Source organism: Ranitomeya variabilis, chromosome 1 (assembly GCF_051348905.1).
Source record: "Ranitomeya variabilis isolate aRanVar5 chromosome 1, aRanVar5.hap1, whole genome shotgun sequence".
Taxonomy (NCBI): domain Eukaryota; kingdom Metazoa; phylum Chordata; class Amphibia; order Anura; family Dendrobatidae; genus Ranitomeya; species Ranitomeya variabilis.
This window is the reverse complement of record NC_135232.1, coordinates 1081521039-1081546450: the sequence shown is the minus strand read 5'-3', so window position 1 is coordinate 1081546450 and position 25412 is coordinate 1081521039. Positions and strand designations below refer to the sequence as shown.

The 25412-nt window shown below is 48.7% G+C and overlaps 1 protein-coding gene and 1 non-coding gene across 2 annotated transcripts in view; one reads left to right on the top strand and one right to left on the bottom strand.

Moving 5' to 3' along the window:
- Positions 1-24625, bottom strand: part of SEPSECS (Sep (O-phosphoserine) tRNA:Sec (selenocysteine) tRNA synthase) — a 50663-nt gene extending 26038 nt beyond the window's left edge. Inside the window, exons 1-7 of the mRNA XM_077279948.1 lie at positions 24424-24625; positions 19207-19361; positions 18191-18309; positions 17958-18116; positions 14283-14436; positions 14074-14176; positions 12416-12637 (exon numbers count right to left, since the gene is read on the bottom strand). Coding sequence (XP_077136063.1) covers positions 12416-12637; positions 14074-14176; positions 14283-14436; positions 17958-18116; positions 18191-18309; positions 19207-19361; positions 24424-24537 — 1026 coding nt within the window. The 5' untranslated portion in view covers positions 24538-24625. The remainder of the gene's footprint in view (positions 1-12415; positions 12638-14073; positions 14177-14282; positions 14437-17957; positions 18117-18190; positions 18310-19206; positions 19362-24423) is intronic.
- A 217-nt stretch (positions 24626-24842) lies between these two features.
- Positions 24843-24916, top strand: TRNAI-AAU (transfer RNA isoleucine (anticodon AAU)). Its single transcript has one exon. It is a non-coding gene; the product is annotated as a tRNA-Ile (tRNA).
- Positions 24917-25412: the final 496 nt, after the last annotated feature.

Below are 25412 nucleotides of genomic sequence, written 5' to 3'. Positions count from 1 at the left end.
GGAACGATCCATGTTTGTTGTCGATTTATCCCTTGAGCCGGACGTCGCACTGGACCCTTTGCTACGCAGTGATCCAGAACACCCTTTCCCGGTAGAGTCCTGGTGGCCTTTCTGGGTTTGTCGCTTCTGCTGCTGCTGTGGCGGCGGCTGTGGAGATGCCCTGGGTAGGGGGGATACTTGCTCCACATCGCTCAATGGTGAGCACTGGCCGGTCTCCATTTGGAAGCGTTCTTTCCCCCCAGGTGCTCGCTAAAATAGCGGTGCAAGGCGCCATTTTTTTTTTTTCCTTTGCACATGCGCAGTCAAACTCCGCGCCCGAAATCCCGCGCCTGCGCAGTTCGCATCGTGCGTGAAATGCCGCACCTGCGCAGTCTTCCAGAGGCTGTGCGCACAGCGCGGGGATCGCAGTGCTCGTGCGCGCGCCCTGAAATCTCGGTGTATCCCGCGCGTGCGCAGACGGGGGCAATATGGCGCCGCATGCTGACTCCTCGGAACTCCCGGGAGCTGCAGCCTGCAGACTGACGCCAGGGAGCAAGACATCGGCTCCTATCCATAGAGGGACCCCCCTGGACATGGCTGCTGCTGGTGAGTCTTACCTAGAGAGGCGGCCGTTGGTCCTGCCACCTATCCCCGCACACCCTAAAAGGCCCACTAGCCCCTAGCGGTGGCGCTTCGGGTCACCACATCTAGCCGAGGCAGGGGGGCCCCTGCTGCCTGGATCGGCTGATTGGCCCCGGAATTCCCACGAAGAATCTTTTTTCCTCTGACGGAGGTGAATCTGTAGGTCTCCCATCAAGGACAGGAAACCAACTGATGCAGGAGAGAGGTACTGCCTTTTTATCTGTAGGTTTCCTGTCCTTGGTGGACGGATCCCCTCTCTCCGTGGTGCTGTCGTGGGCGTCAGAGAAATAAGGTATTATTATATCCTGATTTTTGTGGAAATCTGAAACCACCTTTGGTAGAAAAGAGGGATCCAGACGGAACACCAGCCGGTCTTGTCTGTTCCCTTTATGTGAAGGGCTGACACAGAAAGAAGATATTTTTCGGCCCTAGAGAATATTCTTACTGAGATGGCTTTCAGCTGTTGGAGCTTCAAACTTCCTTGGTATCGGAGGGGTGACATTGTGGTCACATTGTCAGAGTACACTCTCACATGGGTACCCTGGATTACCGAAATGGCTGCCCTGAGGTCTCTTCCACCGCCTTCAAATCTCTGAAGTTCGAGGACTGCCTGCTGAATTCAACTGACCAGAGACCCTGGAAGGATGTCTGGGAGACTATTACCCCTCCTCCCCTCTTGCTGGCATCCACCTATATGGTTACTAGTGGGGTCTGGAACCAAGGCACTCCGTCGTTCAGTTTTTTTTGGGATTGTCCCACCAAGATAATGAAGCTCGTATCTGGGCTGGTATTGACACCTTTTTGTCCAGTGACCTGGTGGAACTGTCCCATTCTGCTAGTATATAACTCTGCAGGTCTCTGGTGTGCGCCTGGGCCCAGGGTACCGACTGGATACAAGATGTCATGGAGCTGAGGACTGACATGGCAAATCTCATGCACACCACCCTTCTGCTTCGCAGGATGATTTTCCTTGCCTTCAGCTGAATCTGTTTTTCCCTGGGCAAGAAGGATGTTTGTGCCTGAGAATCCAGAAGAACTCCATAGAAGGTCTTCCTTGTGGAAGGAACGAGATCTGATTTTTGTTGATTTACCACCACCCCAGTGACATCAGTATCTGGGAAGTTGTCTGTATGTGTTCCTGCAACACCCGTACGGATGGCAATACCAGCAGAAAGTATCGAGATATGGGATGATACAAATTTGCTGACCCCTGATAAGGGCCATGGCTTTAGACAATCTTTGTGAAAATTTGGGGCATTGACGATAGTCCGAATGGGAGTACGTTGAACTGGTAAAGAACTTCCCACTCCCTGTGGGCCACGGCAAACCTCAGGAATTTCCGATGGTTGGGATAAATCGGGACAAGATAATATGCATCCTGGAGATTGCTTGTTGCCATGGTGAAGCCCTTCTTTATCAGGGGAACTGCTGATTTTACTGACTCCTTCTTGAATCTTCTGACACAGATGCACTGGTTTAGAAGCTTCAGATTCATTATAATCCTGTGGGATCCGTTTTTGTTTGTTTTATTACATCAAGAAGAGTCTGGAGTAGTGACCCCTGTTCTTCTCCCTCTCCGGTACTAGAGAAATTGCCCCTGAGGCTAGCAGTTTCCTGAGGCCTAATTACAGGGCGGACTGGAATGACTGTATATAGAGCTGCATAACTCTTATTCTCTGCGGAGGGTAGGAGGTAAATTCTATTCTTTCCCCCTCGTGGATGGATCCTAGGACCCTTGAGTTGGTGGATATGTCCCGCCATCTTGGGAGGAAATGAGAAATACGACCTCCCACCTTTCTGAGCGTCATGGTTTACTTCAACTGGGAGAGAAAAAGATTTCTGCCCCGGCCTCCTTTGGGGTAGCTCCATCTTCCTGTCTTCCCTTTGCCTCTGTATTGGGAAGATTGCTCCTGTGGGGGCTGAAAGGACCTCTTTTTGGCACTCATTTTAGCACTCTTTGGCTCTGGTAGCGACTTCTTTTTGTCCGAGAACTTCTCCAATAACTCATCTAATGCAGGCCCGAACATATATTTCCCTTGATTTTGGACGCTAGGTCCCCGCTCCATGATCTCAGCCACAGGACTCGTCTCACTGAGTTAGATAGGGATGCAGATCTAGCCGCTGCTCTGAAGGATTCCGCCAAAGCGTCTGCCAGGAAGGCTGTAGCATTTTGGAGAAGGTGAAGTGAGGCGCGGATCTCCTCTCTGGGGGTCCCTGCTGCCAGGTGTTCTTCCAGCTGACCCAACCAGGGAGACATTGATCTACCGACCGACGTGGAGACCGCTTTTGTGTTTAGCAAGGCCACTGATGTTTCCCCGGATTTTCTGAGACCTTCCATTTTGCACTCCAGAGGATATTTTAACTGAAAGGAATCCTCAAATGGCAAAGCAGTATTTTTGGCTACAAGGGCAACTTGAAGGTCTATCTTGGGTACCTCAGACCAGCATCCTGCAGTCTCGTCATCAACTGGAAAGCTTTCTTTTAACTCTGAAGGAGTACTCAGTCTCTTCTCTGGAGTCTCCCACTCTTCCAGCACCAGCTCCCTGATGTTTTTGTGTATTAGGAAGAATAACTTCTTTTTGGATCGGAGGCCTCCGAACATCTCTTCTTGCACCGTACGCGCTGGTCTTTCTTCCTCCACCTCCATGGTTCTCACCGCTGTGATTAGCTCATCCATGTTCACTGCAGAAAAGTAATACCTCTTCTCCTGTGAATCAGGTCGGAACTCCGTTCACCTTCTTCCTGGAACTCTTCCTGCATAGTCTCCTGGGAGTCCGAATCCTCTTCCTGCTGCATGTTCCTCTTTGCTGATGGAGGAGTACTAGGGGCTGGTATGAGCTGGGAGAAGGATGCCAGGGAAGCTTTTATCTCCTGACGTACAATGCATTTGATGTCCTCTCTTAAGGAGAGCTGTTCCACCTTCAGAACTTTCTCTATACACTCCTGACATAGCGGTTTGCCATGTGAGGAGGAGAGTCTTTTGGCACATAACGCACATTTTCGGCTAGTGACTTTGGATTTGCTCCTGGGTGCAGGATCCTGGTCCACCAAAAAGAGAGGAGAAGGTAGAAATGATTCTCAGTATCCTGGAGGAGACCCAATGTCTGAATTCTCACAGAGATCGGAATAGCACTGGGCTCCACAGATGCAGAGCGGAAAGGATCAGACTCCAAGACAGTTTGTCCTATCTCACTTGACCTTCTGTCCGGGGTTCCTTTAACCCCTTCAAAACCCAGCCTATTTTGACCTTAATGACCTTGCCGTTTTTTGCAATTCTGACCAGTGTCCCTTTATGAGGTAATAACTCAGGAACGCTTCAACGGATCCTTGCGGTTCTGAGATTGTTTTTTTCGTGACATATTGGGCTTCATGTTAGTGGTAAATTTAGGTCGATAATTTTTGCGTTTATTTGTGAAAAAAATTGAAATTTGGCTAAAATTTAGAAAATTTCGCAATTTTCAAATTTTGAATTTTTATTCTGGTAAACAAGAGAGTTGTGACACAAAATAGTTAATAAATAACATTACCCACATGTCTACTTTACATCAGCACAATTTCGGAAACATTTTTTTTTGCTAGGAAGTTATAAGGGTTAAAATTTGACCAGCGATTTCTCATTTTTACAACGAAATTTACAAAACCATATTTTTTAGGGACCATCTCACATTTGAAGTCAGTTTGAGGGGTCTATATGGCTGAAAATACCCCAAAGTGACACCATTCTAAAAACTGCACCCATCAAGGTGCTCAAAACCACATTCAAGAAGTTTATTAACCCTTCAGGTGCTTCACAGCAGCAGAAGCAACATGGAAGGAAAAAAATTAACATTAACTTTTTAGTCACAAAAATGATCTTTTAGCAACAATTTTTTTATTTTCCCAAGGGTAAAAAGAGAAACTGGACCCCAAAAAATCATTGTACAATTTGTCCTGAGTACGCCGATACCGATATGTGGGGGGGAACCACTGTTTGGGCGCACAACAGGGTTCGGAAGGGAAGGAGCGCCATTTGACTATTTCAATGAAAAATTGGTTCCAATCTTCAGCGGACACCATGTCGCGTTTGGAGAGACCCTGTGTGTCTAAACATTGGAGCTCCCACACAAGTGACCCCATTTTGGAAACTAGACCCCCCAAGGAACTTATCTAGATGCATAGTGAGCACTTTGAACCCCCAGGTGCTTCACAAATTGATCCGTAAAAATGAAAATACTTTTTTTTTTTTTTCACAAAAAAATTATTTTAGCTTAAATTTTCTCATTTTCACATGGGCAACAGGATAAAATGGATCCTAAAATGTGTTGGGCAATTTCTCCTGAGTACACTAATACCTCATATGTGGTCACAAACCACTGTTTGCGCACACGGCAAGGTTCGGAAGGGAAAGAGCGCCATTTGACTTTTGAATGAAAAATTGGCTCCAATCGTTAGCGGACACCATGTCGCGTTTGGAGAGCCCCTGTGTGCCTAAACATTAGAGCTCCCCCACATGTGACCCCATTTTGGAAACTAGACCCCCCAAGGAACTTATCTAGATGCATAGTGAGCACTTTGAAGCCCCAGGTGCTTCACAAATTGATCCGTAAAAATGAAAAAGTACTTTTTTTTTTTTTCACAAAAAATTTCTTTTAGCCTCAATTTGTTCATTTCCACATAGGCAACAGGATAAAATGGGTCCTAAAATTTATTGGGCAATTTCTCCTGAGTACACTGATACCTCACAAGTGGGGGTAAACCACTGTTTGGACACGGCAGGGCTCGGAAGGGAAGGAGCGCCATTTGACTTTTTGAATGAAAAATTAGCTCCAATCATTAGCGGACACCATGTCGCGTTTGGAGAGCCCCTGTGTGCCTAAACATTGGAGCTCCCCCACATGTGACCCCATTTTGGAAACTAGACCTCCCATGGAACTAATCTAGATGTGCGGTGACCACTTTAAACCACCAAGTGCTTCACAGAAGTTTATAACGCAGAGCCGTGAAAATAAAAAATCATTTTTATTTCCTCAAATTATTTTTTAGCCCGCAATTTTTTATTTTCACAAGAGTAACAGGAGAAATTGGACCCGAAAAGTTGTTGTCCAGTTTGTCCTGAGTACGCTGATACCCCATATGTGGGGGGGAACCACTGTTTGGGCACACGTCGGGGCTCGGAAGGGAAGTAGTGACGTTTTGGAATGCAGACTTTGATGGAGTGGTCTGCGGGCGTCACGTTGCGTTTGCAGAGCCCCTGATGTGCCTAAACAGTAGAAACCCCCACAAGTGACCCCATTTTGAAAACTAGACCCCCCCAAGGAACTTATCTAGATGTGTGGTGAGCACTTTGAACCCCCAAGTGCTTCACAGAAGTTTACAACGCAGAGCCGTGAAAATAAAAAATCATTTTTCTTTCTTTCTTTAAAATTGATGTTTTAGCAAGCAATTTTTTATTTTCACAAGGGTAACAGGAGAAATTGGACCCCAATAGTTGTTGCCCAGTTTGTCCTGAGTACACTGATCCCCTATATGTGGGGGTAAACCACTGTTTGGGCACACGTCGGGACTTGGAAGGGAAGTAGTAACGTTTTGAAATGCAGACTTTGATGTAGTGGTCTACGGGCGTCACGTTGCGTTTGCAGAGCCCCTGATGTGCCTAAACAGTAGAAACCCCCCCCACAAGTGACCCCATTTTGGAAACTAGACCCCCCAAGGAACTTATCTAGATGTGTGGTGAGCACTTTGAACCCCCAAGTGCTTCATAGAAGTTTACAACGCAGAGCCGTGAAAATAAAGTTTTTCATTCCTCAAAAATTATGTTTTAGCAAGCAATTTTTTATTTTTGCAAGGGTAACAGGAGAAATTGGACCCCAATAGTTGTTGTCCAGTTTGTCCTGAGTACGCTGGTACCCCATATGTGGGGGTAAACCACTATTTGGGCACACGTCGGGGCTCGGAAGGGAGGGAGCACCATTTGACTTTTTGAACGTAAGATTGGCTGGAATCAATGGTGGCGCCATGTTGCGTTTGGAGACCCCTGATGTGCCTAAACAGTGGAAACCCCTCAATTCTAACTCCCAACACTAACCCCAACACACCCCAAACCCTAATCCCAACTCTGGATATAACCCTGATCACACCCCTAACCCCAACACACCCCTAACCCTAATCCCAACCCTAACCCCAACACACCCCTAACTCTAACCACAAGCCTAATCTTAACCCTATTTCCAACACTAGCCCTAATTACAACCCTAACCCTAAGGCTATGTGCCCACATTGTGAATTCGTGTGAGATTTTTCTGCACCATTTTTGAAAAATCCACAGGTAAAAGGCACTGCGTTTTACCTGCGGATTTACCGCGGATTTCCAGTGTTTTTTGTGCGGATTTCACCTGCGGATTCCTATTTAGGAACAGGTGTAAGACGGAATCCGCACAAAGAATTGACATGCTGCGGAAAATACAACACAGCGTTTCCACATGGTATTTTCCGCACCATGGGCACAGCGGATTTGGTTTTCCATAGGTTTACATAGTACTGTAAATGTGATGGAAAACTGCTACGAATCCGCAGCGGATTGGCCGCTGCGGATTCGTAGCAGTTTTCCATCACGTTTACAGTGATGGATCCGCAGCCAAATCCACACCATGTGCACATAGCCTAATTCTAACCCTAACTCTAGTTCTAACCCTAATTCTAACCCTAGCCCTAGTGGGGGGGAAGAAAAAAAAAATATTTTCTTTATTTTATTATTGTCCCTACCTATGGGGGTGATAAATGGGGGGGGGTTTAATTTACAATTTTTTTTATTTTGATCACTGTGATAGGTTTCACAGTGATCAAAATGTACCTGGAACGAATCTGCCAGCCGGCAGATTCGGCGGGCGCACTGCATATGCGTCCGCCATTTTGGAAGATGGCGGCATCCATGAAGACGGACGGACACCGGGAGGCTCGTTAAGTATGAGGGGGGGGGCGGACCACAGTACGGGGCAGAAAGGACTGGGGAGGAGATCGGTGGTGGTGGGGGGGGGGCAGATCAGGGTTTCCAGCCATGGCCGATGATATTGCAGCATCGGCCATGGCTGGATTGTAATATTTCACCACTTTTCATAGGTGAAATATTACAAATCGCTCTGATTGGCTGTTTCACTTTCAACAGCCATTTAGAGCGATCGTAGCCACGAGGGGGTGAAGCCACCCCCCCCCCCGGGCTGAAGTACCACTCCCCCTGTCCCTGCAGATCGGGTGAAAATGGAGTTAACCCTTTCACCCGATCTGCAGGGTCGCAATCCCTCCATGACCCACATAGGCGTCACAGGTCGGATTGGCACCGACTTTCATGACGCCTATGTGGCATCACAGGTCGGGAAGGGGTTAATAGGGCGATCGGACGAGCGCCTCCCTCCAACCGGAGGGGCTTCTCCCCGGCTCTTCCCGAAAGGTGGAATCCTCCGGTGGAGTCAACCTAGGTTCTTCATTCAAATTTCCACCCTGGAACGCAAAATCGGAAGTGATGATCACCTATGCTGGCTGGCGTCTGATGTCACTTCCGGCCGCTGGGACCGCATAGCTTGTAGCGAGGAAAGCCGGAAGAACACCTCTCTCATATCACAGCCACCAGGAGCAGGGGGAGGAGATGGGCCTGGAGAGCTCAGAGAGGCCTCCCCTCTGAGAACTCCCCCAGACCTTACCCGAAGGCGCGGACTGGGGAGGGGGGTAGGGAACACGTCCAGAGGAGACCGGAGCAGCATTACAGAGAGGGAAAGTAAGCCGACCGAACTCCTGCTGCCAGGCTGGGATACATTTTACAGTGTCCGCCGCCAGCACAGAGCACCAAGGATTTCCTCTTCATCCCTATAGGAACAGGAAAAACACTGGGGTATGGAGGTAGGAGGAGCCATTTGACCTCTTTCGTGTTCCCAGTCCCTATTAGGATGAAATGACATCCTCCTGTGTGCTGTCCTGGGGGGTTATTAGAGAAAAAACCTGCTGACGGATTCCCTTTAAACTTGCACAGGATTCATTGTAACATTCCATTTAAAAAGTGAAACCCCTTTAAGGACATTCTCCTTGTGTTGTGTCATTGCCATATACACTGCTCCGGTGTTTGCAGGCGTTATTACGGAGTGGTTTAATAAGCGTGCGGTGATTGGCACATGGAAGGGCGGCCTGCTGGCCATCAGTGATGTAAATCTCAGGAGGAGAAATGAATAATCTGCTCGGTTTAATCAGATAGTGCGCGGATAACGCTGTGATTGTGCTTCTCCTTCAGCTGACCGCAGACTCGCGCTGCCCTTGCTCTTACCTAACAATAAAATGCATTAAGTATCGGTGGTTTTATCACAGGAAGGGAATACCGCGCAAGTCATCTCCATCAATCACACAGACTTTTTATAAATTCTAGCTTAAATATAAGTTTCTCCCTCCCTGACCCCCGCCACACACCCAGGGGGGCACCATATATGCCGTTCAGTCACATACAATCAGATGGGGATGTTATTTAATGCAGATTAATAGAGCATTCTGGCTTAGAGGAATCTCTTTCAGGGGTCAAATCAATAACTTGGAAGGGGAACTTAATAGCCCCCCAAGCAAACGGAGTGCAAGGTTTCAGAAAATGAGATGGCGACGGCATTGATTTCTATGTACTATATTTAACCTAATTTCAGCTTTTCTGATGAACAAATGGAAAATTCTTGAGAGCTGAAGCGCACGCGAAGAATGCAGAGCGAGCGCCGGACATGTTTTTTTTTCTCATCCCTGTAATTCTGGTGGAGGAGAGTCTGGAAAATAAATCAATGTCACGCGGTAGAAGCCACCATGGTGGTAAATTAGATTGGAGAACTATAAAAACAAATTATCCTTTGTGTTTTATAGCGATTGATTCTCAATACTGTATCATATAGGTTTCAAGGATAAGCAAGCGGTAAAGTCACTCCTATGTCAGGCACCTTGGCGGAGGCACTACCAGTTCAGACATTTACGTCGGGGCCCTGAGGTTAAAAAAAAGCAAACACTAAACAAACAAACAAAAAAAAAAAAAAAAAAAAACACACACACAACCCAAAAAGTAGCCACACATCTTCCTCGGATATTTTCAGAACTACAATAGAAGCGAACGGGAAGAGCCACACATCTGTGTCTATGTCTCCATCCAAAGTGGAGAGACGAGGCGCCATTTGGGCAGGGTACCACTTCAACAGGTATGTCTTTAAGAGGTTCCCCGTCAAGGACAGGAAACCAACTGATGCTTGGGAGAGGTGCCAACTTTCTATGTCTTTTAGGTTTCCTGTCCTTGAAGGGTGGATCCCCTCTCTCGTGGTGCTGTCATGGGGGATCGAATAAAGAAGAAATTCTTTTGCCCACCCATCTGTCTTTTAGTGAAAAAGTAGGAACCATGTCTAAAAGGGGTATTCCTTGATACATCGTACAAGACTCAAATAGAAATCTGCAGAATCAGGATCGAGGCTCATGTCCAACCTCGGGAGGATGAGTTAGGGTGTTGCATTCAGACGGTGGATTCCTTAACCGGTAGCTTGTGTGAAGCACTTTCTATTCACTGCGATGGGATGTAAAGGGGTACTCCAGTGAGAACGTATTCATCGGTGGGTGTCCGAGTGTTGGAAATCCAGAACCGGAAACTTTTTCTCCCCAGTTAAAATTGAGCGGCAGGTCAGACGTTCATTAGGTAATTGCTCAACATATTAAAGGGGTTCTCCGAGAAATGTGGCATAATCCACATTTACATATTAAACATTTTTGTAAATCCCTTTATTCAGCATGCAGGCATGCTTTATGTAGTAAAACCTACAAGAGAAAAAATGAGCAAAAATCCTGCTGTGGCTAAGTACATAAAAAGCAAAAAGTGCATTTAAACAACACAGTTTTTAGTTATACTGTTTTTGATCAAAAATAGCATAAAAGCCATCCCACCGTTGACAAGGTGACCCTGATCGGGAAGGCCCTACACAGTCTAATATTAAACCTTACCATGACCTCAGTGTGTGAATAAGGGCTGCATGTGTACCAACTCAAGTCAAGCTCAATTTTTATGCTTTATGCTTTATGTAGTGCACGCTGTCAGGACGATAAGCATGGCAGCTGCCAGGACACGCAGTAGGACGGGCTGTGTGACGCACGAGAACACTCAGGCTGACATGACGTCCGTTCTCAGTCAGCTAAAGAAGAGCTTCATCTTCTCCTTCCCCCTCAGTGTCCTGTCAGGTCGTCTGAACAGAGTAATGTGCGTCCACGGTGCCGACCGGACGCTGCTGTGACGTAACCTCAGTGTGGAGCTTCATGCGGCCCGTCCTACTGCGTGTCCTCGGAAATCTAGGACGGACTGTGTGACACACGAGAACAGTCAGGCTGACATGACGTCCGTTCTCAGTCAGCTAAAGAAGCGCTTCATCTTCTCCTTCCCCCTCAGTGTCCTGTCAGGTCGTCTGAACAGAGTAATGTGCGTCTACGGTGCCGACCGGACGCTGCTGTGACGTAACCTCTGAGTCGAGCTTCTTGCGGCCCGTCCTACTGCGTGTCCTCTGAAATCTGGGACGGACTGTGTGACACACGAGAACAGTCAGGCTAACATGATGTCCCTTCTCAGTCAGCTAAAGAAGCGCTTCATCTTCTCCTTCCCCCTCAGTGTCCTGTCAGGTCATCTGAACAGAGCAATGTGCGTCCACGGTGCCGACTGGACCCTGCTGTGACGTAACCTCTGAGTCGAGCTTCTTGCGGCCCGTCCTACTGCGTGTCCTCTGAAATCTAGGACGGGCTGGGATTGATGGTGGCTGCCATCTTGGAATCCTGATAGAGTGCACTAGATAAAGCATAACTATTTGCTATATAAAAGGCATTTAGAAAAATGTGTCATCTAAACGTGTATTTAATTTTATTCATTTTAGTACTTTTTAAAAGGGGTTCTCTGAGAAATGAAGTCTGCAATGACCAAAAAAGCATTTGAAATTGGCTAAACAGAGCTGTAGTGGACTTCGCCCCGTAACAGCTCTGTACGCATTACTGGTCCAGCGCCTGAGAACGTCACGCACATGCACATGAGGGAGCTGTGGTGCACCCTCGGTGTGACCAAGAGTTTGGTGCATGGTTACACCTCCTCGTCTGCATAGTGGGGGGATCCACCACTTCTGATCGACAGTGCTCGCTGCATTTCTGCACCAAGTAGGTAAATTGGGTTACTTGTGTTTTTGAGTGCATCTTTGTAGCAGTATTAACGCTGTGGTTTTGTCTCTTTTTTGGTAATGTTATGCTTTGTTTTTGATATTCCCTGATATGTGGCTTTGACAAAACTTTTTCATACAGTTATATGCGGATTTTGTGCATTTCTGATGCAGAAAAACACTCAAAAAGAATATGTTTTTTACCTGCATACAGTCCACACCTATTTATTATAGCACCATCATATTCCGCAGCTCTTTACAGACATAATCACTGTCCCCATTGGGGCTCACAATCTAGATTCCCTATCAGTATGTCTTTGGAGAACCTGAAGGAAACCCACACAAACACGGGGAGAACATACAAACTCCTTGCAAATGTTGTCCTTGGTGGCAGATACAAACCCAATACCCCAGAGCTGCATGACTGCAGTGCTAACCACTGTGCCACAGTGCTAACCACTGAGCCACTGTGCTAACCACTGAGCCACTGTGCTCAGATGCAAACATGCACCGCAGATTAGTTTACAAACAAAAAAGCATGCAGGGAGTTAAAGTTCCTTGATAGTATCAGATCAGTATTTTGCTACAGATTGAAGAAAAAAAAAATTTAAAAACCTGTATTAAAACCATCATACCTTCCTTTCTGTCAGTAGACGCTTATATCCGCTTGCACCGAGCGACAGCAGCGTTATCAGGACATCCAGCGATGGGGAGGCCGACGCTCTCCCCGGATACATTTTACTAATTTCTTCCAGGAAAGATTCGTTAAAGCCTGCTACAATAGCGCCACCTACAGGAACCATGAAGTTCTTGTCCAAGCTCTGCACGAAAGCATCAATCCTGCCCCTACGGGCTCCCTGGAGGGGAAGTAAAACAATCACTTTGTTGTGGCAGTTGCTATTGTCACCTTATTCATTTCCTAGAATAGTCCATTATTGTCTCGCTGCCATGTTTTAAGGACACAGAATAAAGGACTTTTTAAAGGGACGGTGAACACCACCTTTTCTTTTTTTACCCAGACATTCATTTTTTAAATATATGGAAGGCTTTTTTCCCCCAATCACTAAATCATGAGTTTACAGCTAGAGGGAGTACTGGCAGGTAATCTGGGGAATGTGTGCCCACCCCGCGTCATACATTGCATAGACCACAGGCTTGGACAGCTGCCACCCCCCCCCCCAATTATCTAATAACACAAGGTAATTGTACGGCCCAACAGAGGGGCACTCATGTACCCGGAAAATTTAGGCCACTGGGTCATAATCTTTTAAAGGGAATCTGTCAGCAGGTTTTTGCTATGTAATCTGAAGACAGCAGGAGATCGAGGCTGAGACACAGAGCTCAGAAGATGTCACTTGCCCAAGTGCTGAAGGATTTATCAGTAAGAAGTTACCATAACATTCTAGTCTACAATCTCTGATGTGGCGGCACCCAGTAATCTAAGTGACACAATCACTTTGTCTACATTATTCCGCTCAGACCCAGTAGAAAAAAACCTGCAGACAGATTCCCTTTAAGCTTGTGGGAAAAAAAAACCCTTAGGGGACCCCCTACCAAATACTGTATATTCTTTATTTTACAAAATGAACAAAAAGTACATATTCTCCATGAATATAATAATACACTGTGCTGCCAGAATCTGAATAATGGCGCAGTTAGATGGCCGTATAAACAGAGATCGGAGCACAATGCACGGACACTCGTCTGACTGCACCCTAAGGCCTCCTTCCCACGGCCGTGTTTCCAGAAAGTGTGGTATCCGTCTTTCTTCACAGATTACCATTGTGATCTGTGGGGCAGAAGGGCATGATGGCTTACTGCAGCGCTGACACTTTATGAAATTAGAATGGTGTTGCAAAGGCAATAGAATACATCAGCGGTGCTTCCTCCCTTGTGTTGTGCAAACCAGCACCATAGAGAGGCAGCACCCCAGGAAAGGAAGGGAGAAGGAGGAGAAGGATCAGTGGCGCCCTATGGTGCTGGGGCACTCCAGTTGGGAAACATTGTATTGGGTTCATCACCTATATGTGTAATGAATGAATTCTAAGTATGGCTGCGCTCACACATTATGGAAGACTGGTATAAATAAAGATTCTCATAGCGGCTGATATCTGCAAACCCACTTAAAGCAGAAAGAAAAAGAAAAATGGAAAAAAAATTGTGTTACCTGGTTGATGACAGACTAGGAATAGGAATCTAAAGGTTTGAAATCATTGAGTAGCTTTGGTTAGTTTAAAAAATAAAAAAAAATGGTAGTACATTTCTGGGGTGGATGTGGCGCCCATGACAGTACCTGTTGGATGAGGTGCATACATTTCGATGACTGGACACCATAGGCATTATTAACTATGTGAGGAATATCATACTTGGCACACATCTCAGCCAGTTCCTCCAGTCTAGACAAGAACAAACACGGAGAATGTAAAAGGCTCCTCTGGATTTAGTTGTAGTAATGGAAACAACTAAGAGAAAAAACAAAAAACAGTTTTGAAATCTTTTTACCTGTCGGGCACACGAGGGGCAAAGCACGATGTGGTGGAGTGAACACACAGGATATTCTCGGCCCCCAGCTCACAGATCCGGGATTGCACCGCATTCAGGTCCGTGCGAAGCTCATCTCCTTCCAGGACATTCTCGATCACCACCGGCTCAAATCCTTCATTACAAACAGTGGGAGAGTACAGAGGGTTAACGAGCTGCGTACCAACGGCCAGAGAGGTCCTAAATAACAGAAGGGAAATATCTCTCCAAATCTTACTGAGTAACAGAGAATCCAACCCCGGGCCCCGATGTTACCAGGATCAGGCATGTTTCATTTCAACATCCCTGATTTTTTTCCCCCATAGAAGCAAAGCACTAACAAGGGGTAAAACAGACGATTTTTCCCCCTTCAGCCGCGTAGCTGAACGGAGCATGGATTTTTCACCCCTTATAAACAAGTGATGTCCATGTACCCTACACAGCGAGCGCCGGCTGCGTTATACAGCGGTCACCTGCCTGTAACGGCACGGTCAGAGCTGGCTATATATATAAAACCCCTGGCAAAAATTATGGAATCACCGGCCTTGGAGGATGTTCATTCAGTTGTTTAATTTTGTAAAAAAACAGCAGATCACAGACATGGCACAAAACTAAAGTCATTTCAAATGGCAACTTTCTGGCTTTAAGAAACACTAAAAGAAATCAAGAACAAAAAATGTGGTAGTCAGTAATTGTTACTTTTTTATCCAAGCATAGGGGAAAAAATTATGGAATCATGAAAAACAAACACACACTCCAAAACATCACTAGTATTTTGTTGCACCACCTCTGGCTTTTATAACAACTTGCAGTCTCTGAGGCATGGACTTAATGAGTGTCACACAGGACTCTTCATCAATCTGGCTCCAACTTTCTCTGATTGCTGTGGCCAGATCAGCTTTGCAGGTTGGAGCCTTGTCATGGACCATTTTCTTCAACTTCCACCAAAGATTTTCAATTGGATTGAGATCCAGACTATTTGCAGGCCATGACATTGACCTTATGTGTCTATTTTCAAGGAATGTTTTCACAATTTTTGCTCTGTGGCAGGATGCATTATCATCTTGAAAAATGATTTCATCATCCCCAAACATCCTTTCAATTGATGGGATAAGAAAAGTCCAAAATATCAACATAAACTTTTGCATTTATTGAAGATGTAATGACAGCCATCTCCCCAGTACCTGACATGCAGCCCCATATCATCAATAACTGTGGAAATTTGCGTGTTCTCTTCAGGCAGTCATCTTTATAAATCTCATTGGAACGATACCAAACAAAAGTTCCAGCATAATCACCTTGCCCAATGCAGATTCGCGATTCATCACTGACTATGACTTTCATCCAGTCATCCACAGTCCACGATTGCTTTTCCTTGGCCCATTGTAATCTTGTTTTTTTCTGTTTAGGTGTTAATGATGGCTTTCGTTTAGCTTTTCTGTATGTAAATCCCATTTCCTTTAGGCGGTTTCTTACAGTTCGGTCACAGACATTGACTCTAGTTTCCACCCGTTCGTTCCTCATTTGTTTTGTTGTGCATTTCCTGTTTTGGAGACATATTGCTTTAAGTTTCTGGTCTTGACGCTTTGATGTCTTCCTTGGTCTACCAGTATGTTTGCCTTTAACAACCTTCCCATGTTTGTATTTGGTCCAGATTTTAGACACAGCTGACTGTGAACCACCAACATCTTTTGCAACATTGCGTGATGATTTACCCTCTTTTAAGGGTTTGATAATCCTCTCCTTTGTTTCAAGTGACATCTCTCTGTGGAAAAGTGCGATACATGAAATGTGAATAGCATAATGGCTTGTGAAATCTATGAAAAAACACATGAGATACTTAGCACAAGATTTGGCCAAAAATTGTGAGCCAATCCACCAAACGTCAAGGTAATCTCAGATCGGATGGGTAACTAACCTGTCTGCCTAGTGTGAACACTTACCTATGGCTTAGGCTACGTTCACATTAGCGTTAAGCTAATGTGCGTCGGGTTTGCGTCGGCGACGCAGCGGCGACGCATGCGTCATGCGCCCCCTATACTTAACATGGGGGACGCATGCGTTTTTTTTTGTTGCGTTGTGCCACACATGCGTCTTTTTTGCCGCAAGCGTCGGACCAAGAAAACGCAACAAGTTGCATTTTTCTTGCGTCCGATTTTCGGCAAAAACCGACGCATGCGTCGCAAAACGCAGCGTTTTTGCGTGCGTTTTGCCGCGTTTTTGCGTGCGTTGTGCGTTGCGTCGCCGACGCAGCGGCGCACAACGCTAGTGTGAACGTAGCCTAATAACATGGTAAAGCTTGCATTTATAGGAAGGTCGGAACCAACTGTGTTTGGATGTAATTAAAATCACAGCATGGTGAAGGGCGGGGCGTTCAGACAGGTTAGTTACCCATCCGATCTGAGATTACCTTGACGTTTGGTGGATGGGCTCACAATTTTTGGCCAAATCTTGTGCTAAGTATCTCATGTGTTTTTTCATAGATTTCACAAGCCATTATGCTATTCACATTTCATGTATCGCACATTTCCTTGCTTTAGCACAGTAAAATTGAGTGCAGCCATTGATCTATTTGCTATACAAGTCTTTTTTGGTTATGCACCTGTTCAGACTATATTGCTGTTCAGTCAGTTTTCCTATATTTGACATCTCTCTGTTGGAGCCATGATTCATGTCAGTCCACTTGGTGCAACAGTGTGATCACTCCTTTTTAGATGCAGACTAACGAGCAGATCTAATTTGATGCAGGTGTTATTTTTGGGTATGAAAATTTACAGGGTGATTCCATAATTTTTTTCCTCAGAATTTAGTGACTCCATAATTTTCCCCCTCTGCTTGATTAAAAAAAGTAACCATTACTGACTACCACATTTTTGTTCTTGATTTCTTTTAGTGTTTCTTAAAGCCAGAAAGTTGCCATTTGAAATGACTTTAGTTTTGTGCCATGTCTGATCTGCTTTTTTTCTACAAAATTAAACAACTGAATGACCATCCTCCAAGGCCGGTGATTCCATAATTTTTGCCAGGGGTTGTATATATACACACACATATACAATTTATTTATTTATTTTTTTTAATTATTTTAAATAGAAAAAATACACTTTTACTAAGCACACACATTTTCAGTCCAGTATAAGGTAAATTAAATGATGGCATAAGAAGCTTTAGATCATCCTCAATAAACAAGACCTAATATGGGAATTTCAATAGGAAAAAAGTTTTACCTTTTGAAAGAGTATGAAAACAAAAAAACAGAAAAACTAAAAAATAGCCACGGACAAAGGGGTTAAAATTGTCTGTTGATCCAATGCTGACAACAGTTTGCCCACAATTGTCTCAGCAGATGCAAACTGTTGTCAGTATTGGGTCAATTCTCAGAGGCACAATCATCGGGTAGACCAGGGGGGGTCCGACCAACACCATGAATACAGGCGCTGATTCCTGTCCCTACAACTCCAATAGACTACAATGGAGAGTCATAAAGAGGGCGACAGCGGAGGACAGGGGGTTCACGGTCGCCCCACAACTGCTGCCCCCCTCTGATCTATCACATATTAGGTGGGTGCGCTGGTTATAACAACTTTCCCCCATTGTGATCACCGTATAAAACAATTAAATGTGTGCTGCCCACAAAGAAAACAACATCCCGAGCGTTACCGGCAGTGATCATGGACTTGAAGCACGACTTCTGGTCTATCCGCGGCCAAATTATGTACTTTGCCTTCGGCCTCTTATGTCGGAGCGTTAGGAAGCAAAGCGTTAAACTCATTCCCGTTGCCATGGGAACCACAAAGCAGCTCGTTGCCGCACGCACACCTGTAATGAGAAGCACAGTGGCTCATTTGTCATCGCATTGTTGGGTGGGAGGTGGAATTGATGAGTGCACTTGCCTGCGCCTCGGAGAACGTCCAGCACCAACGCGTTCGTCAATTTATTCAGGAGACTGGAGCCGGCAGCTTTGGGCTGAACGGCAGATATGTCCCCCGACCTTCCGATGCCATGGATCAGTCTGTGGAAAAAAACAACTGATAAAACCAGAGTGGCAAAATATATCGCACCAATCACATATGGCCACAACTGAGGGACACAGGGGAACTCTACGGATCCTTACTAGGACCCCCGAGAAACCATTTGTCCTAGGCTCCGATCATTATGATGGACCCTGACTGGTTTTCATCTCTGAGACCAATGGTCACGTTCCCGGTAGGAGCCGTAATGATAGAAACGTTGGAATTAGTCGGCACTTGGACACCTGTGTAGACGGTCAGAGCCGGCGTCAGTCACCCCAGAGCCCACACTGCACAATGAACATATTGGGGGACTGACGGGCAAAATCAGACCCTCCTCTTGGAATTGGCAGAATGGATAAGAGGCGCCTGAGGCGCCCGGCAGCTGCCATTCTCCTGATTTGTGTCAGCGTGGGGTGGTGAATGGGAACGATCACAGTCCCAAGGAACTGTTACTATTAGTGATGAGCGAATATACTCGTTGCTCGGGTTTTCCTGAGCACGCTCGGTTGACCTCCGAGTATTTTTTTAGTGCTCGGAGATTTAGTTTTCAGCGCGGCAGCTGAATGATTTACATCTGTTAGCCAGCTTGATTACATGTGGGGATTCCCTAGCAACCAGGCAACCCCCACATGTACTCAGCCTGGCTAGTAGCTGTAAATCATTCAGCTACGGCAAGAAAAACTAAATCTCCGAGCACTAAAAAATACTCGGAGGACACCCGAGCGTGCTTGGGAAATCTCGAGTAACGAGTATATTCGCTCATCACTAGTTACTATTTAATATGGACTGATTCCATTTTTGGATTTTACTATAAGGAGCTGAAAACTTTCCTCCTTCATCAGCTCTACAGTAATGGCCGAGAATCTTCACATCATCTTATCACAAAAGAGAAATACCGATAATGGCGGCGAGAAACCAAGCCACACGCCACTCTTCCCTCACGCTCTCCCACTCCACAATTCCCAAGGAAATTATTACTGTCCATCACAGCCAACTCATGGAGAAAGAGCTCGATGGTGCTCTCGTCCCAAGCGTCCGGGGGGCATTTACCCTAAAAGACAGGCAAAAAAAGATGAAACAGTTTTATTAGAGACTAGATGGTGGCCCGATTCTAATGCATCGGGTATTCTAGAATATGTATGTAGTTTATTTATGAATTTTTCAGAATAATGCAATTTATACACAGGATTCGGCCGGCCACGACCAATTAGCGAAGCGTGGTTCAAATTCCGCGCCAATTCACGGCCGGACCACGCCTGTCGCTGATTGTTCGCTGCCGGGCGTGACCAATCAGTGAAGCCAGGGCCGGCTCCAGGTTTTTCAGGGCCCCAGGCGAAAGAGTCTCAGTGGGCCCTCCTCTTTAACACATACCACGATTCATGATGCACAGATACAGCAGAGAAATATAGCACAGCCCACGTAGTAGCACAGCCCACGTAGTATATTGCACAGCCCCCGTACTATATTGCACAGCCACATAATATATAGCACAGAGACGTAGTATCTAACACAGCCCACGCAGTATCTAACACAGCCCACGCAGTATCTAACACAGCCCACGCAGTATCTAACACAGCCCACGCAGTATCTAACACAGCCCACGCAGTATCTAACACAGCCCACGCAGTATCTAACACAGCCCACGCAGTATCTAACACAGCCCACGCAGTATCTAACACAGCCCACGCAGTATCTAACACAGCCCACGCAGTATCTAACACAGCCCACGCAGTATCTAACACAGCCCACGCAGTATCTAACACAGCCCACGCAGTATCTAACACAGCCCACGCAGTATCTAACACAGCCCACGTAGCATCTAACACAGCCCACGTAGCATATAGCAATGTGGGCACCATATCCCTGTTAAAAAAAAAGAATTAAAATAAAAAAATAGTTATATACTCACCTTCGGTCGCCCCCGGAACCAGCCCAGGCGTATACTGATGCTCCTCACGAAGCTCCGGTCCCAAGAATGCATTGCGGTCTCGCGAGATAATGAAGTAGCGGTATCGCGAGACCACTACGTCATCATCTCGCGAGACCACAATGCATGGACCGGGGTGTCGCGAGGAGCAGCAGGAAAGGCGACGGACGGAAGGTGAGAATACAATGATTTTTTATTTTATCAAAAGTTGGTCACACAGTGTTAATAGCAGAGTTAACGGACTGCGTTACACCGTGGCATAACGCTGTGTAACGCAGCCATTAACCCTGTGTGAGCGCTGACCGGAGGGGGCACTGACAGAGAGTAGGAAGGTGCGAATTCGCAGCCGGACTGTGCCCATCGCCACCAATCAGCGACGCGGGACTTCCGTGACAGACAGACAAACAGATGGAAGTACCCCTTAAGCGAATATATATATATATATATATATATATATATATATATATACACACACACAAGGCCAGAAATAGGAGACCCGGTTATGGGTGGGCTCCACACAGGAAATGCAGCTCATAGGATCCCCATACACAAGAGACAGCTGAACCTGCTACAATGCACAGGACGGCTGGTAACTTGGTGGTCCAACCACTGGGACATCAACAATCCCAAGAACATAGGAGAGGTGGTCCCAGGAGTTGAGCCCCCGCTAAACTATAGATGAGGGTCCGGTGATTCGCCCCAGTCATGGGCTAAGGCTACGTTCACATTAGCGTTGTGCGCTGCAGCGTCGCCGCATGCGTCATGCGCCCCTATATTTAACATGGGGACGCATGGACATGCATTGTGCTGCATTTTGTGACACATGCGTCTTTTTGGGCGCACGCGTCAGGGCGCAGAGGACGCAGCAAGTTGCATTTTTTTTGCGTCCAAAATCATGCAAAAAAAGGACGCATGCGTCACAAAACAATGCGTTTTGCATGCGTTGTGGACGCAACACACAACAACGCAAATGTGAACGTAGCCTTAGTGGTTTCAGCACCATGAGGCGACCATGTGGGGCTTCACAAAATAAACTGTGCCGAGCTCCATCCCGTGCCATGTGTACAGAAGTAACAGCTCAGCACACAGCGCCCCCGGAGAAGCCTCCACAGCACAGCACGCGTACAGCTCAGCACACAGCGCCCCCGGAGGAGCCTCCACAGCACAGCACACGTACAGCTCAGCACACAGCGCCCCCGGAGGAGCCTCCACAGCACAGCACACGTACAGCTCAGCACACAGCGCCCCCGGAGGAGCCTCCACAGCACAGCACACGTACAGCTCAGCACACAGCGCCCCCGGAGGAGCCTCCACAGCACAGCACACGTACAGCTCAGCACACAGCGCCCCCGGAGAAGCCTCCACAGCACAGAGGACGTACAGCTCCGCACACAGCGCCCCCGGAGGAGCCTCCACAGCACAGAGGATGTACAGCTCAGCACACAGCGCCCCCGGAGGAGCCTCCACAGCACAGCACACGTACAGCTCAGCACACAGCGCCCCCGGAGGAGCCTCCACAGCACAGCACAGCACAGCACACGTACAGCTCAGCACACAGCGCCCCCGGAGGAGCCTCCACAGCACAGAGGACGTACAGCACCGCACACAGCGCCCCCGGAGGAGCCTCCACAGCACAGAGGACGTACAGCACCGCACACAGCGCCCCCGGAGGAGCCTCCACAGCACAGCACACGTACAGCTCAGCACACAGCGCCCCCGGAGGAGCCTCCACAGCACAGCACAGCACAGCACACGTACAGCTCAGCACACAGCGCCCCCGGAGGAGCCTCCACAGCACAGAGGACGTACAGCACCGCACACAGCGCCCCCGGGAGGAGCCTCCACAGCACAGAGGATATACAGCTCCACACACAGCGCCCCCAGAGGAGCCTCCACAGCACAAAGGACGTACAGCTCCACACACAGCGCCCCTGGAGGAGCCTGCACAGCACAGCACACGTACAGCTCCGCACACAGCGCCTCCCGGAGGAGCCTCCACAGCACAGCAGAGGACGTACAGCTCCGCACACAGCGCCCCTGGAGGAGCCTCCACAGCACATGTACAGCTCCACACACAGCGCCCCCGGAGGAGCCTCCACAGCACAGCACACGTACAGCTCAGCACACAGCGCCCCCGGAGGAGCCTCCACAGCACAGAGGACGTACAGCTCAGCACACAGCGCCCCCGGAGGAGCCTCCACAGCACAGAGGACGTACAGCTCCGCACACAGCGCCCCCGGAGGAGCCTCCACAGCACAGAGGACGTACAGCTCCGCACACAGCGCCCCCGGAGGAGCCTCCACAGCACAGAGGACGTACAGCTCCGCACACAGCGCCCCCGGAGGAGCCTCCACAGCACAGAGGACGTACAGCTCCGCACACAGCGCCCCCGGAGGAGCCTCCACAGCACAGAGGACGTACAGCTCAGCACACAGCACCCCCGGAGGAGCCTCCACAGCACAGAGGACGTACAGCTCCGCACACAGCGCCCCCGGAGGAGCCTCCACAGCACAGAGGACGTACAGCACCGCACACAGCGCCCCCGGGAGGAGCCTCCACAGCACAGAGGATATACAGCTCCACACACAGCGCCCCCAGAGGAGCCTCCACAGCACAAAGGACGTACAGCTCCACACACAGCGCCCCTGGAGGAGCCTGCACAGCACACGTACAGCTCAGCACACAGCGCCCCCCAGAGGAGCCTTCACAGCACAGAGGACGTACAGCTCCGCACACAGCGCCTCCCGGAGGAGCCTCCACAGCACAGCAGAGGACGTACAGCTCCGCACACAGCGCCCCTGGAGGAGCCTCCACAGCACATGTACAGCTCCACACACAGCGCCCCCGGAGGAGCCTCCACAGCACAGCACACGTACAGCTCAGCACACAGCGCCCCCGGAGGAGCCTCCACAGCACAGCACACGTACAGCTCCGCACACAGCGCCCCCGGAGGAGCCTCCACAGCACAGAGGACGTACAGCTCAGCACACAGCGCCCCTGGAGGAGCCTCCACAGCACAGAGGACGTACAGCTCCGCACACAGCGCCCCCGGAGGAGCCGCCACAGCACAGAGGATATACAGCTCCACACACAGCGCCCCCGGAGGAGCCTCCACAGCACAGCACAGAGGACGTACAGCTCCACACACAGCGCCCCCGGAGGAGCCTCCACAGCACAGCACACGTACAGCTCCGCACACAGCGCCCCCGGAGGAGCCTCCACAGCACAGAGGACGTACAGCACCGCACACAGCGCCCCCGGAGGAGCCTCCACAGCACAGAGGACGTACAGCTCCGCACACAGCGCCCCCGGAGGAGCCGCCACAGCACAGAGGATATACAGCTCCACACACAGCGCCCCCGGAGGAGCCTCCACAGCACAGCACAGAGGACGTACAGCTCCACACACAGCGCCCCCGGAGGAGCCTCCACAGCACACGTACAGCTCCGCACACAGCGCCCCCGGAGGAGCCTCCACAGCACAGCACACGTACAGCTCAGCACACAGCGCCCCCGGAGGAGCCTCCACAGCACAGAGGATATACAGCTCCACACACAGCGCCCCCGGAGGAGCCTCCACAGCACAGCACAGAGGACGTACAGCTCCACACACAGCGCCCCCGGAGGAGCCTCCACAGCACAGCACACGTACAGCTCAGCACACAGCGCCCCCGGAGGAGCCTCCACAGCACAGAGGATATACAGCTCCACACACAGCGCCCCCGGAGGAGCCTCCACAGCACAGCACAGAGGACGTACAGCTCCACACACAGCGCCCCCGGAGGAGCCTCCACAGCACACGTACAGCTCCGCACACAGCGCCCCCGGAGGAGCCTCCACAGCACAGCACACGTACAGCTCCGCACACAGCGCCCCCAGAGGAGCCTCCACAGCACAGAGGACGTACAGCTCTGTATACAGCGCCCCCGGAGGAGCCTCCACACAGCACAGCATTGATGCTGCATTATGAACAATAGCCATTGATTTACAGGCACTAAACCAGTTTTCCATTCCGACCCTCTGGCTCTCGCTGCACACAGGACACATTTTTGTACGGAGATTTTACATCTGTATCGTGCAGCACAATCACTATGGCGTGTTTTTTAATCAAAACTACAAATCCCAGGATGCTTTGCGGCCAGCTGTCACATGACTTGGCCGGTCCAGGGCCGCAGACCGCTTCTTACCTTCTCCAGCAGCACGCGTATCAGCTGCTCATGGCTGCGCCGCGCTTCCCGGCCCTGCCGGATATACGCCGGGGACACGATGCGCTCTCCTGCGCTAAAACTGTCTCCGTTCATAGCCGGTAACCGGAGTCCGCGTAAACAGATGGCAACTCAGCCCCCTTGACACGCAACGTGACTCTGCCAAGATTACGTCCCACCCATCACGGGTAAATCTGACCAATGAAAAACGAACCTGAGAGGGCAAATGTCTCCTCAGCCAATCAGGTTGCGCCATAGCAAAAAAGAAAAATCAAAACCAATGGTCAAAAGTCGTTTTTTAGATTACTCAGCATTTTATTTAGCCCACGCCCACAGTGGGAGGGAGTATTACGTCATACAGTCGCTGTCATCAGCCTATGTGGGAGCCAGGAGCTCAGCGTGGCCGGTTAGCTCAGTTGGTTAGAGCGTGGTGCTAATAACGCCAAGGTCGCGGGTTCGATCCCCGTACGGGCCAATGGCTTTTTTATGTTAAATTTAACTATTAAATAATATACTGTCCGTTTATTATAACTTAACTAGATTGTGTCCCGATTCTAACGCATCGGGTATTCTAGAATATTCATGTCCCCGTAGTATATGGACAATGATGATTCCAGAATTCGCGGCAGACTGTGCCCGTCTCTGATTGGTCGAGGCAACCTTTATGACATCATCGTCGCCATGCTGTGCCCGTCGCTGATTGGTCGAGGCCTGGCGGCCTCGACCAATCAGAGACGCGGGATTTCCAGGACAGACAGACAGACAGACAGACAGACAGAAAAACCCTTAGACAATTATATATATAGATTAATACGGGATGTGGTATTTCAGAGAACGTCGCCCTGATGTGCATGCTGCTTATGTGCTATTACCATGGGGGGCACAGGCCAGGGGGCTTCTCTGGGAATAAAACTGGTCACTTCCCATAATAACAAATAAGAAAGTGATCAGTGGCAGAAAGAGGAGGTAAG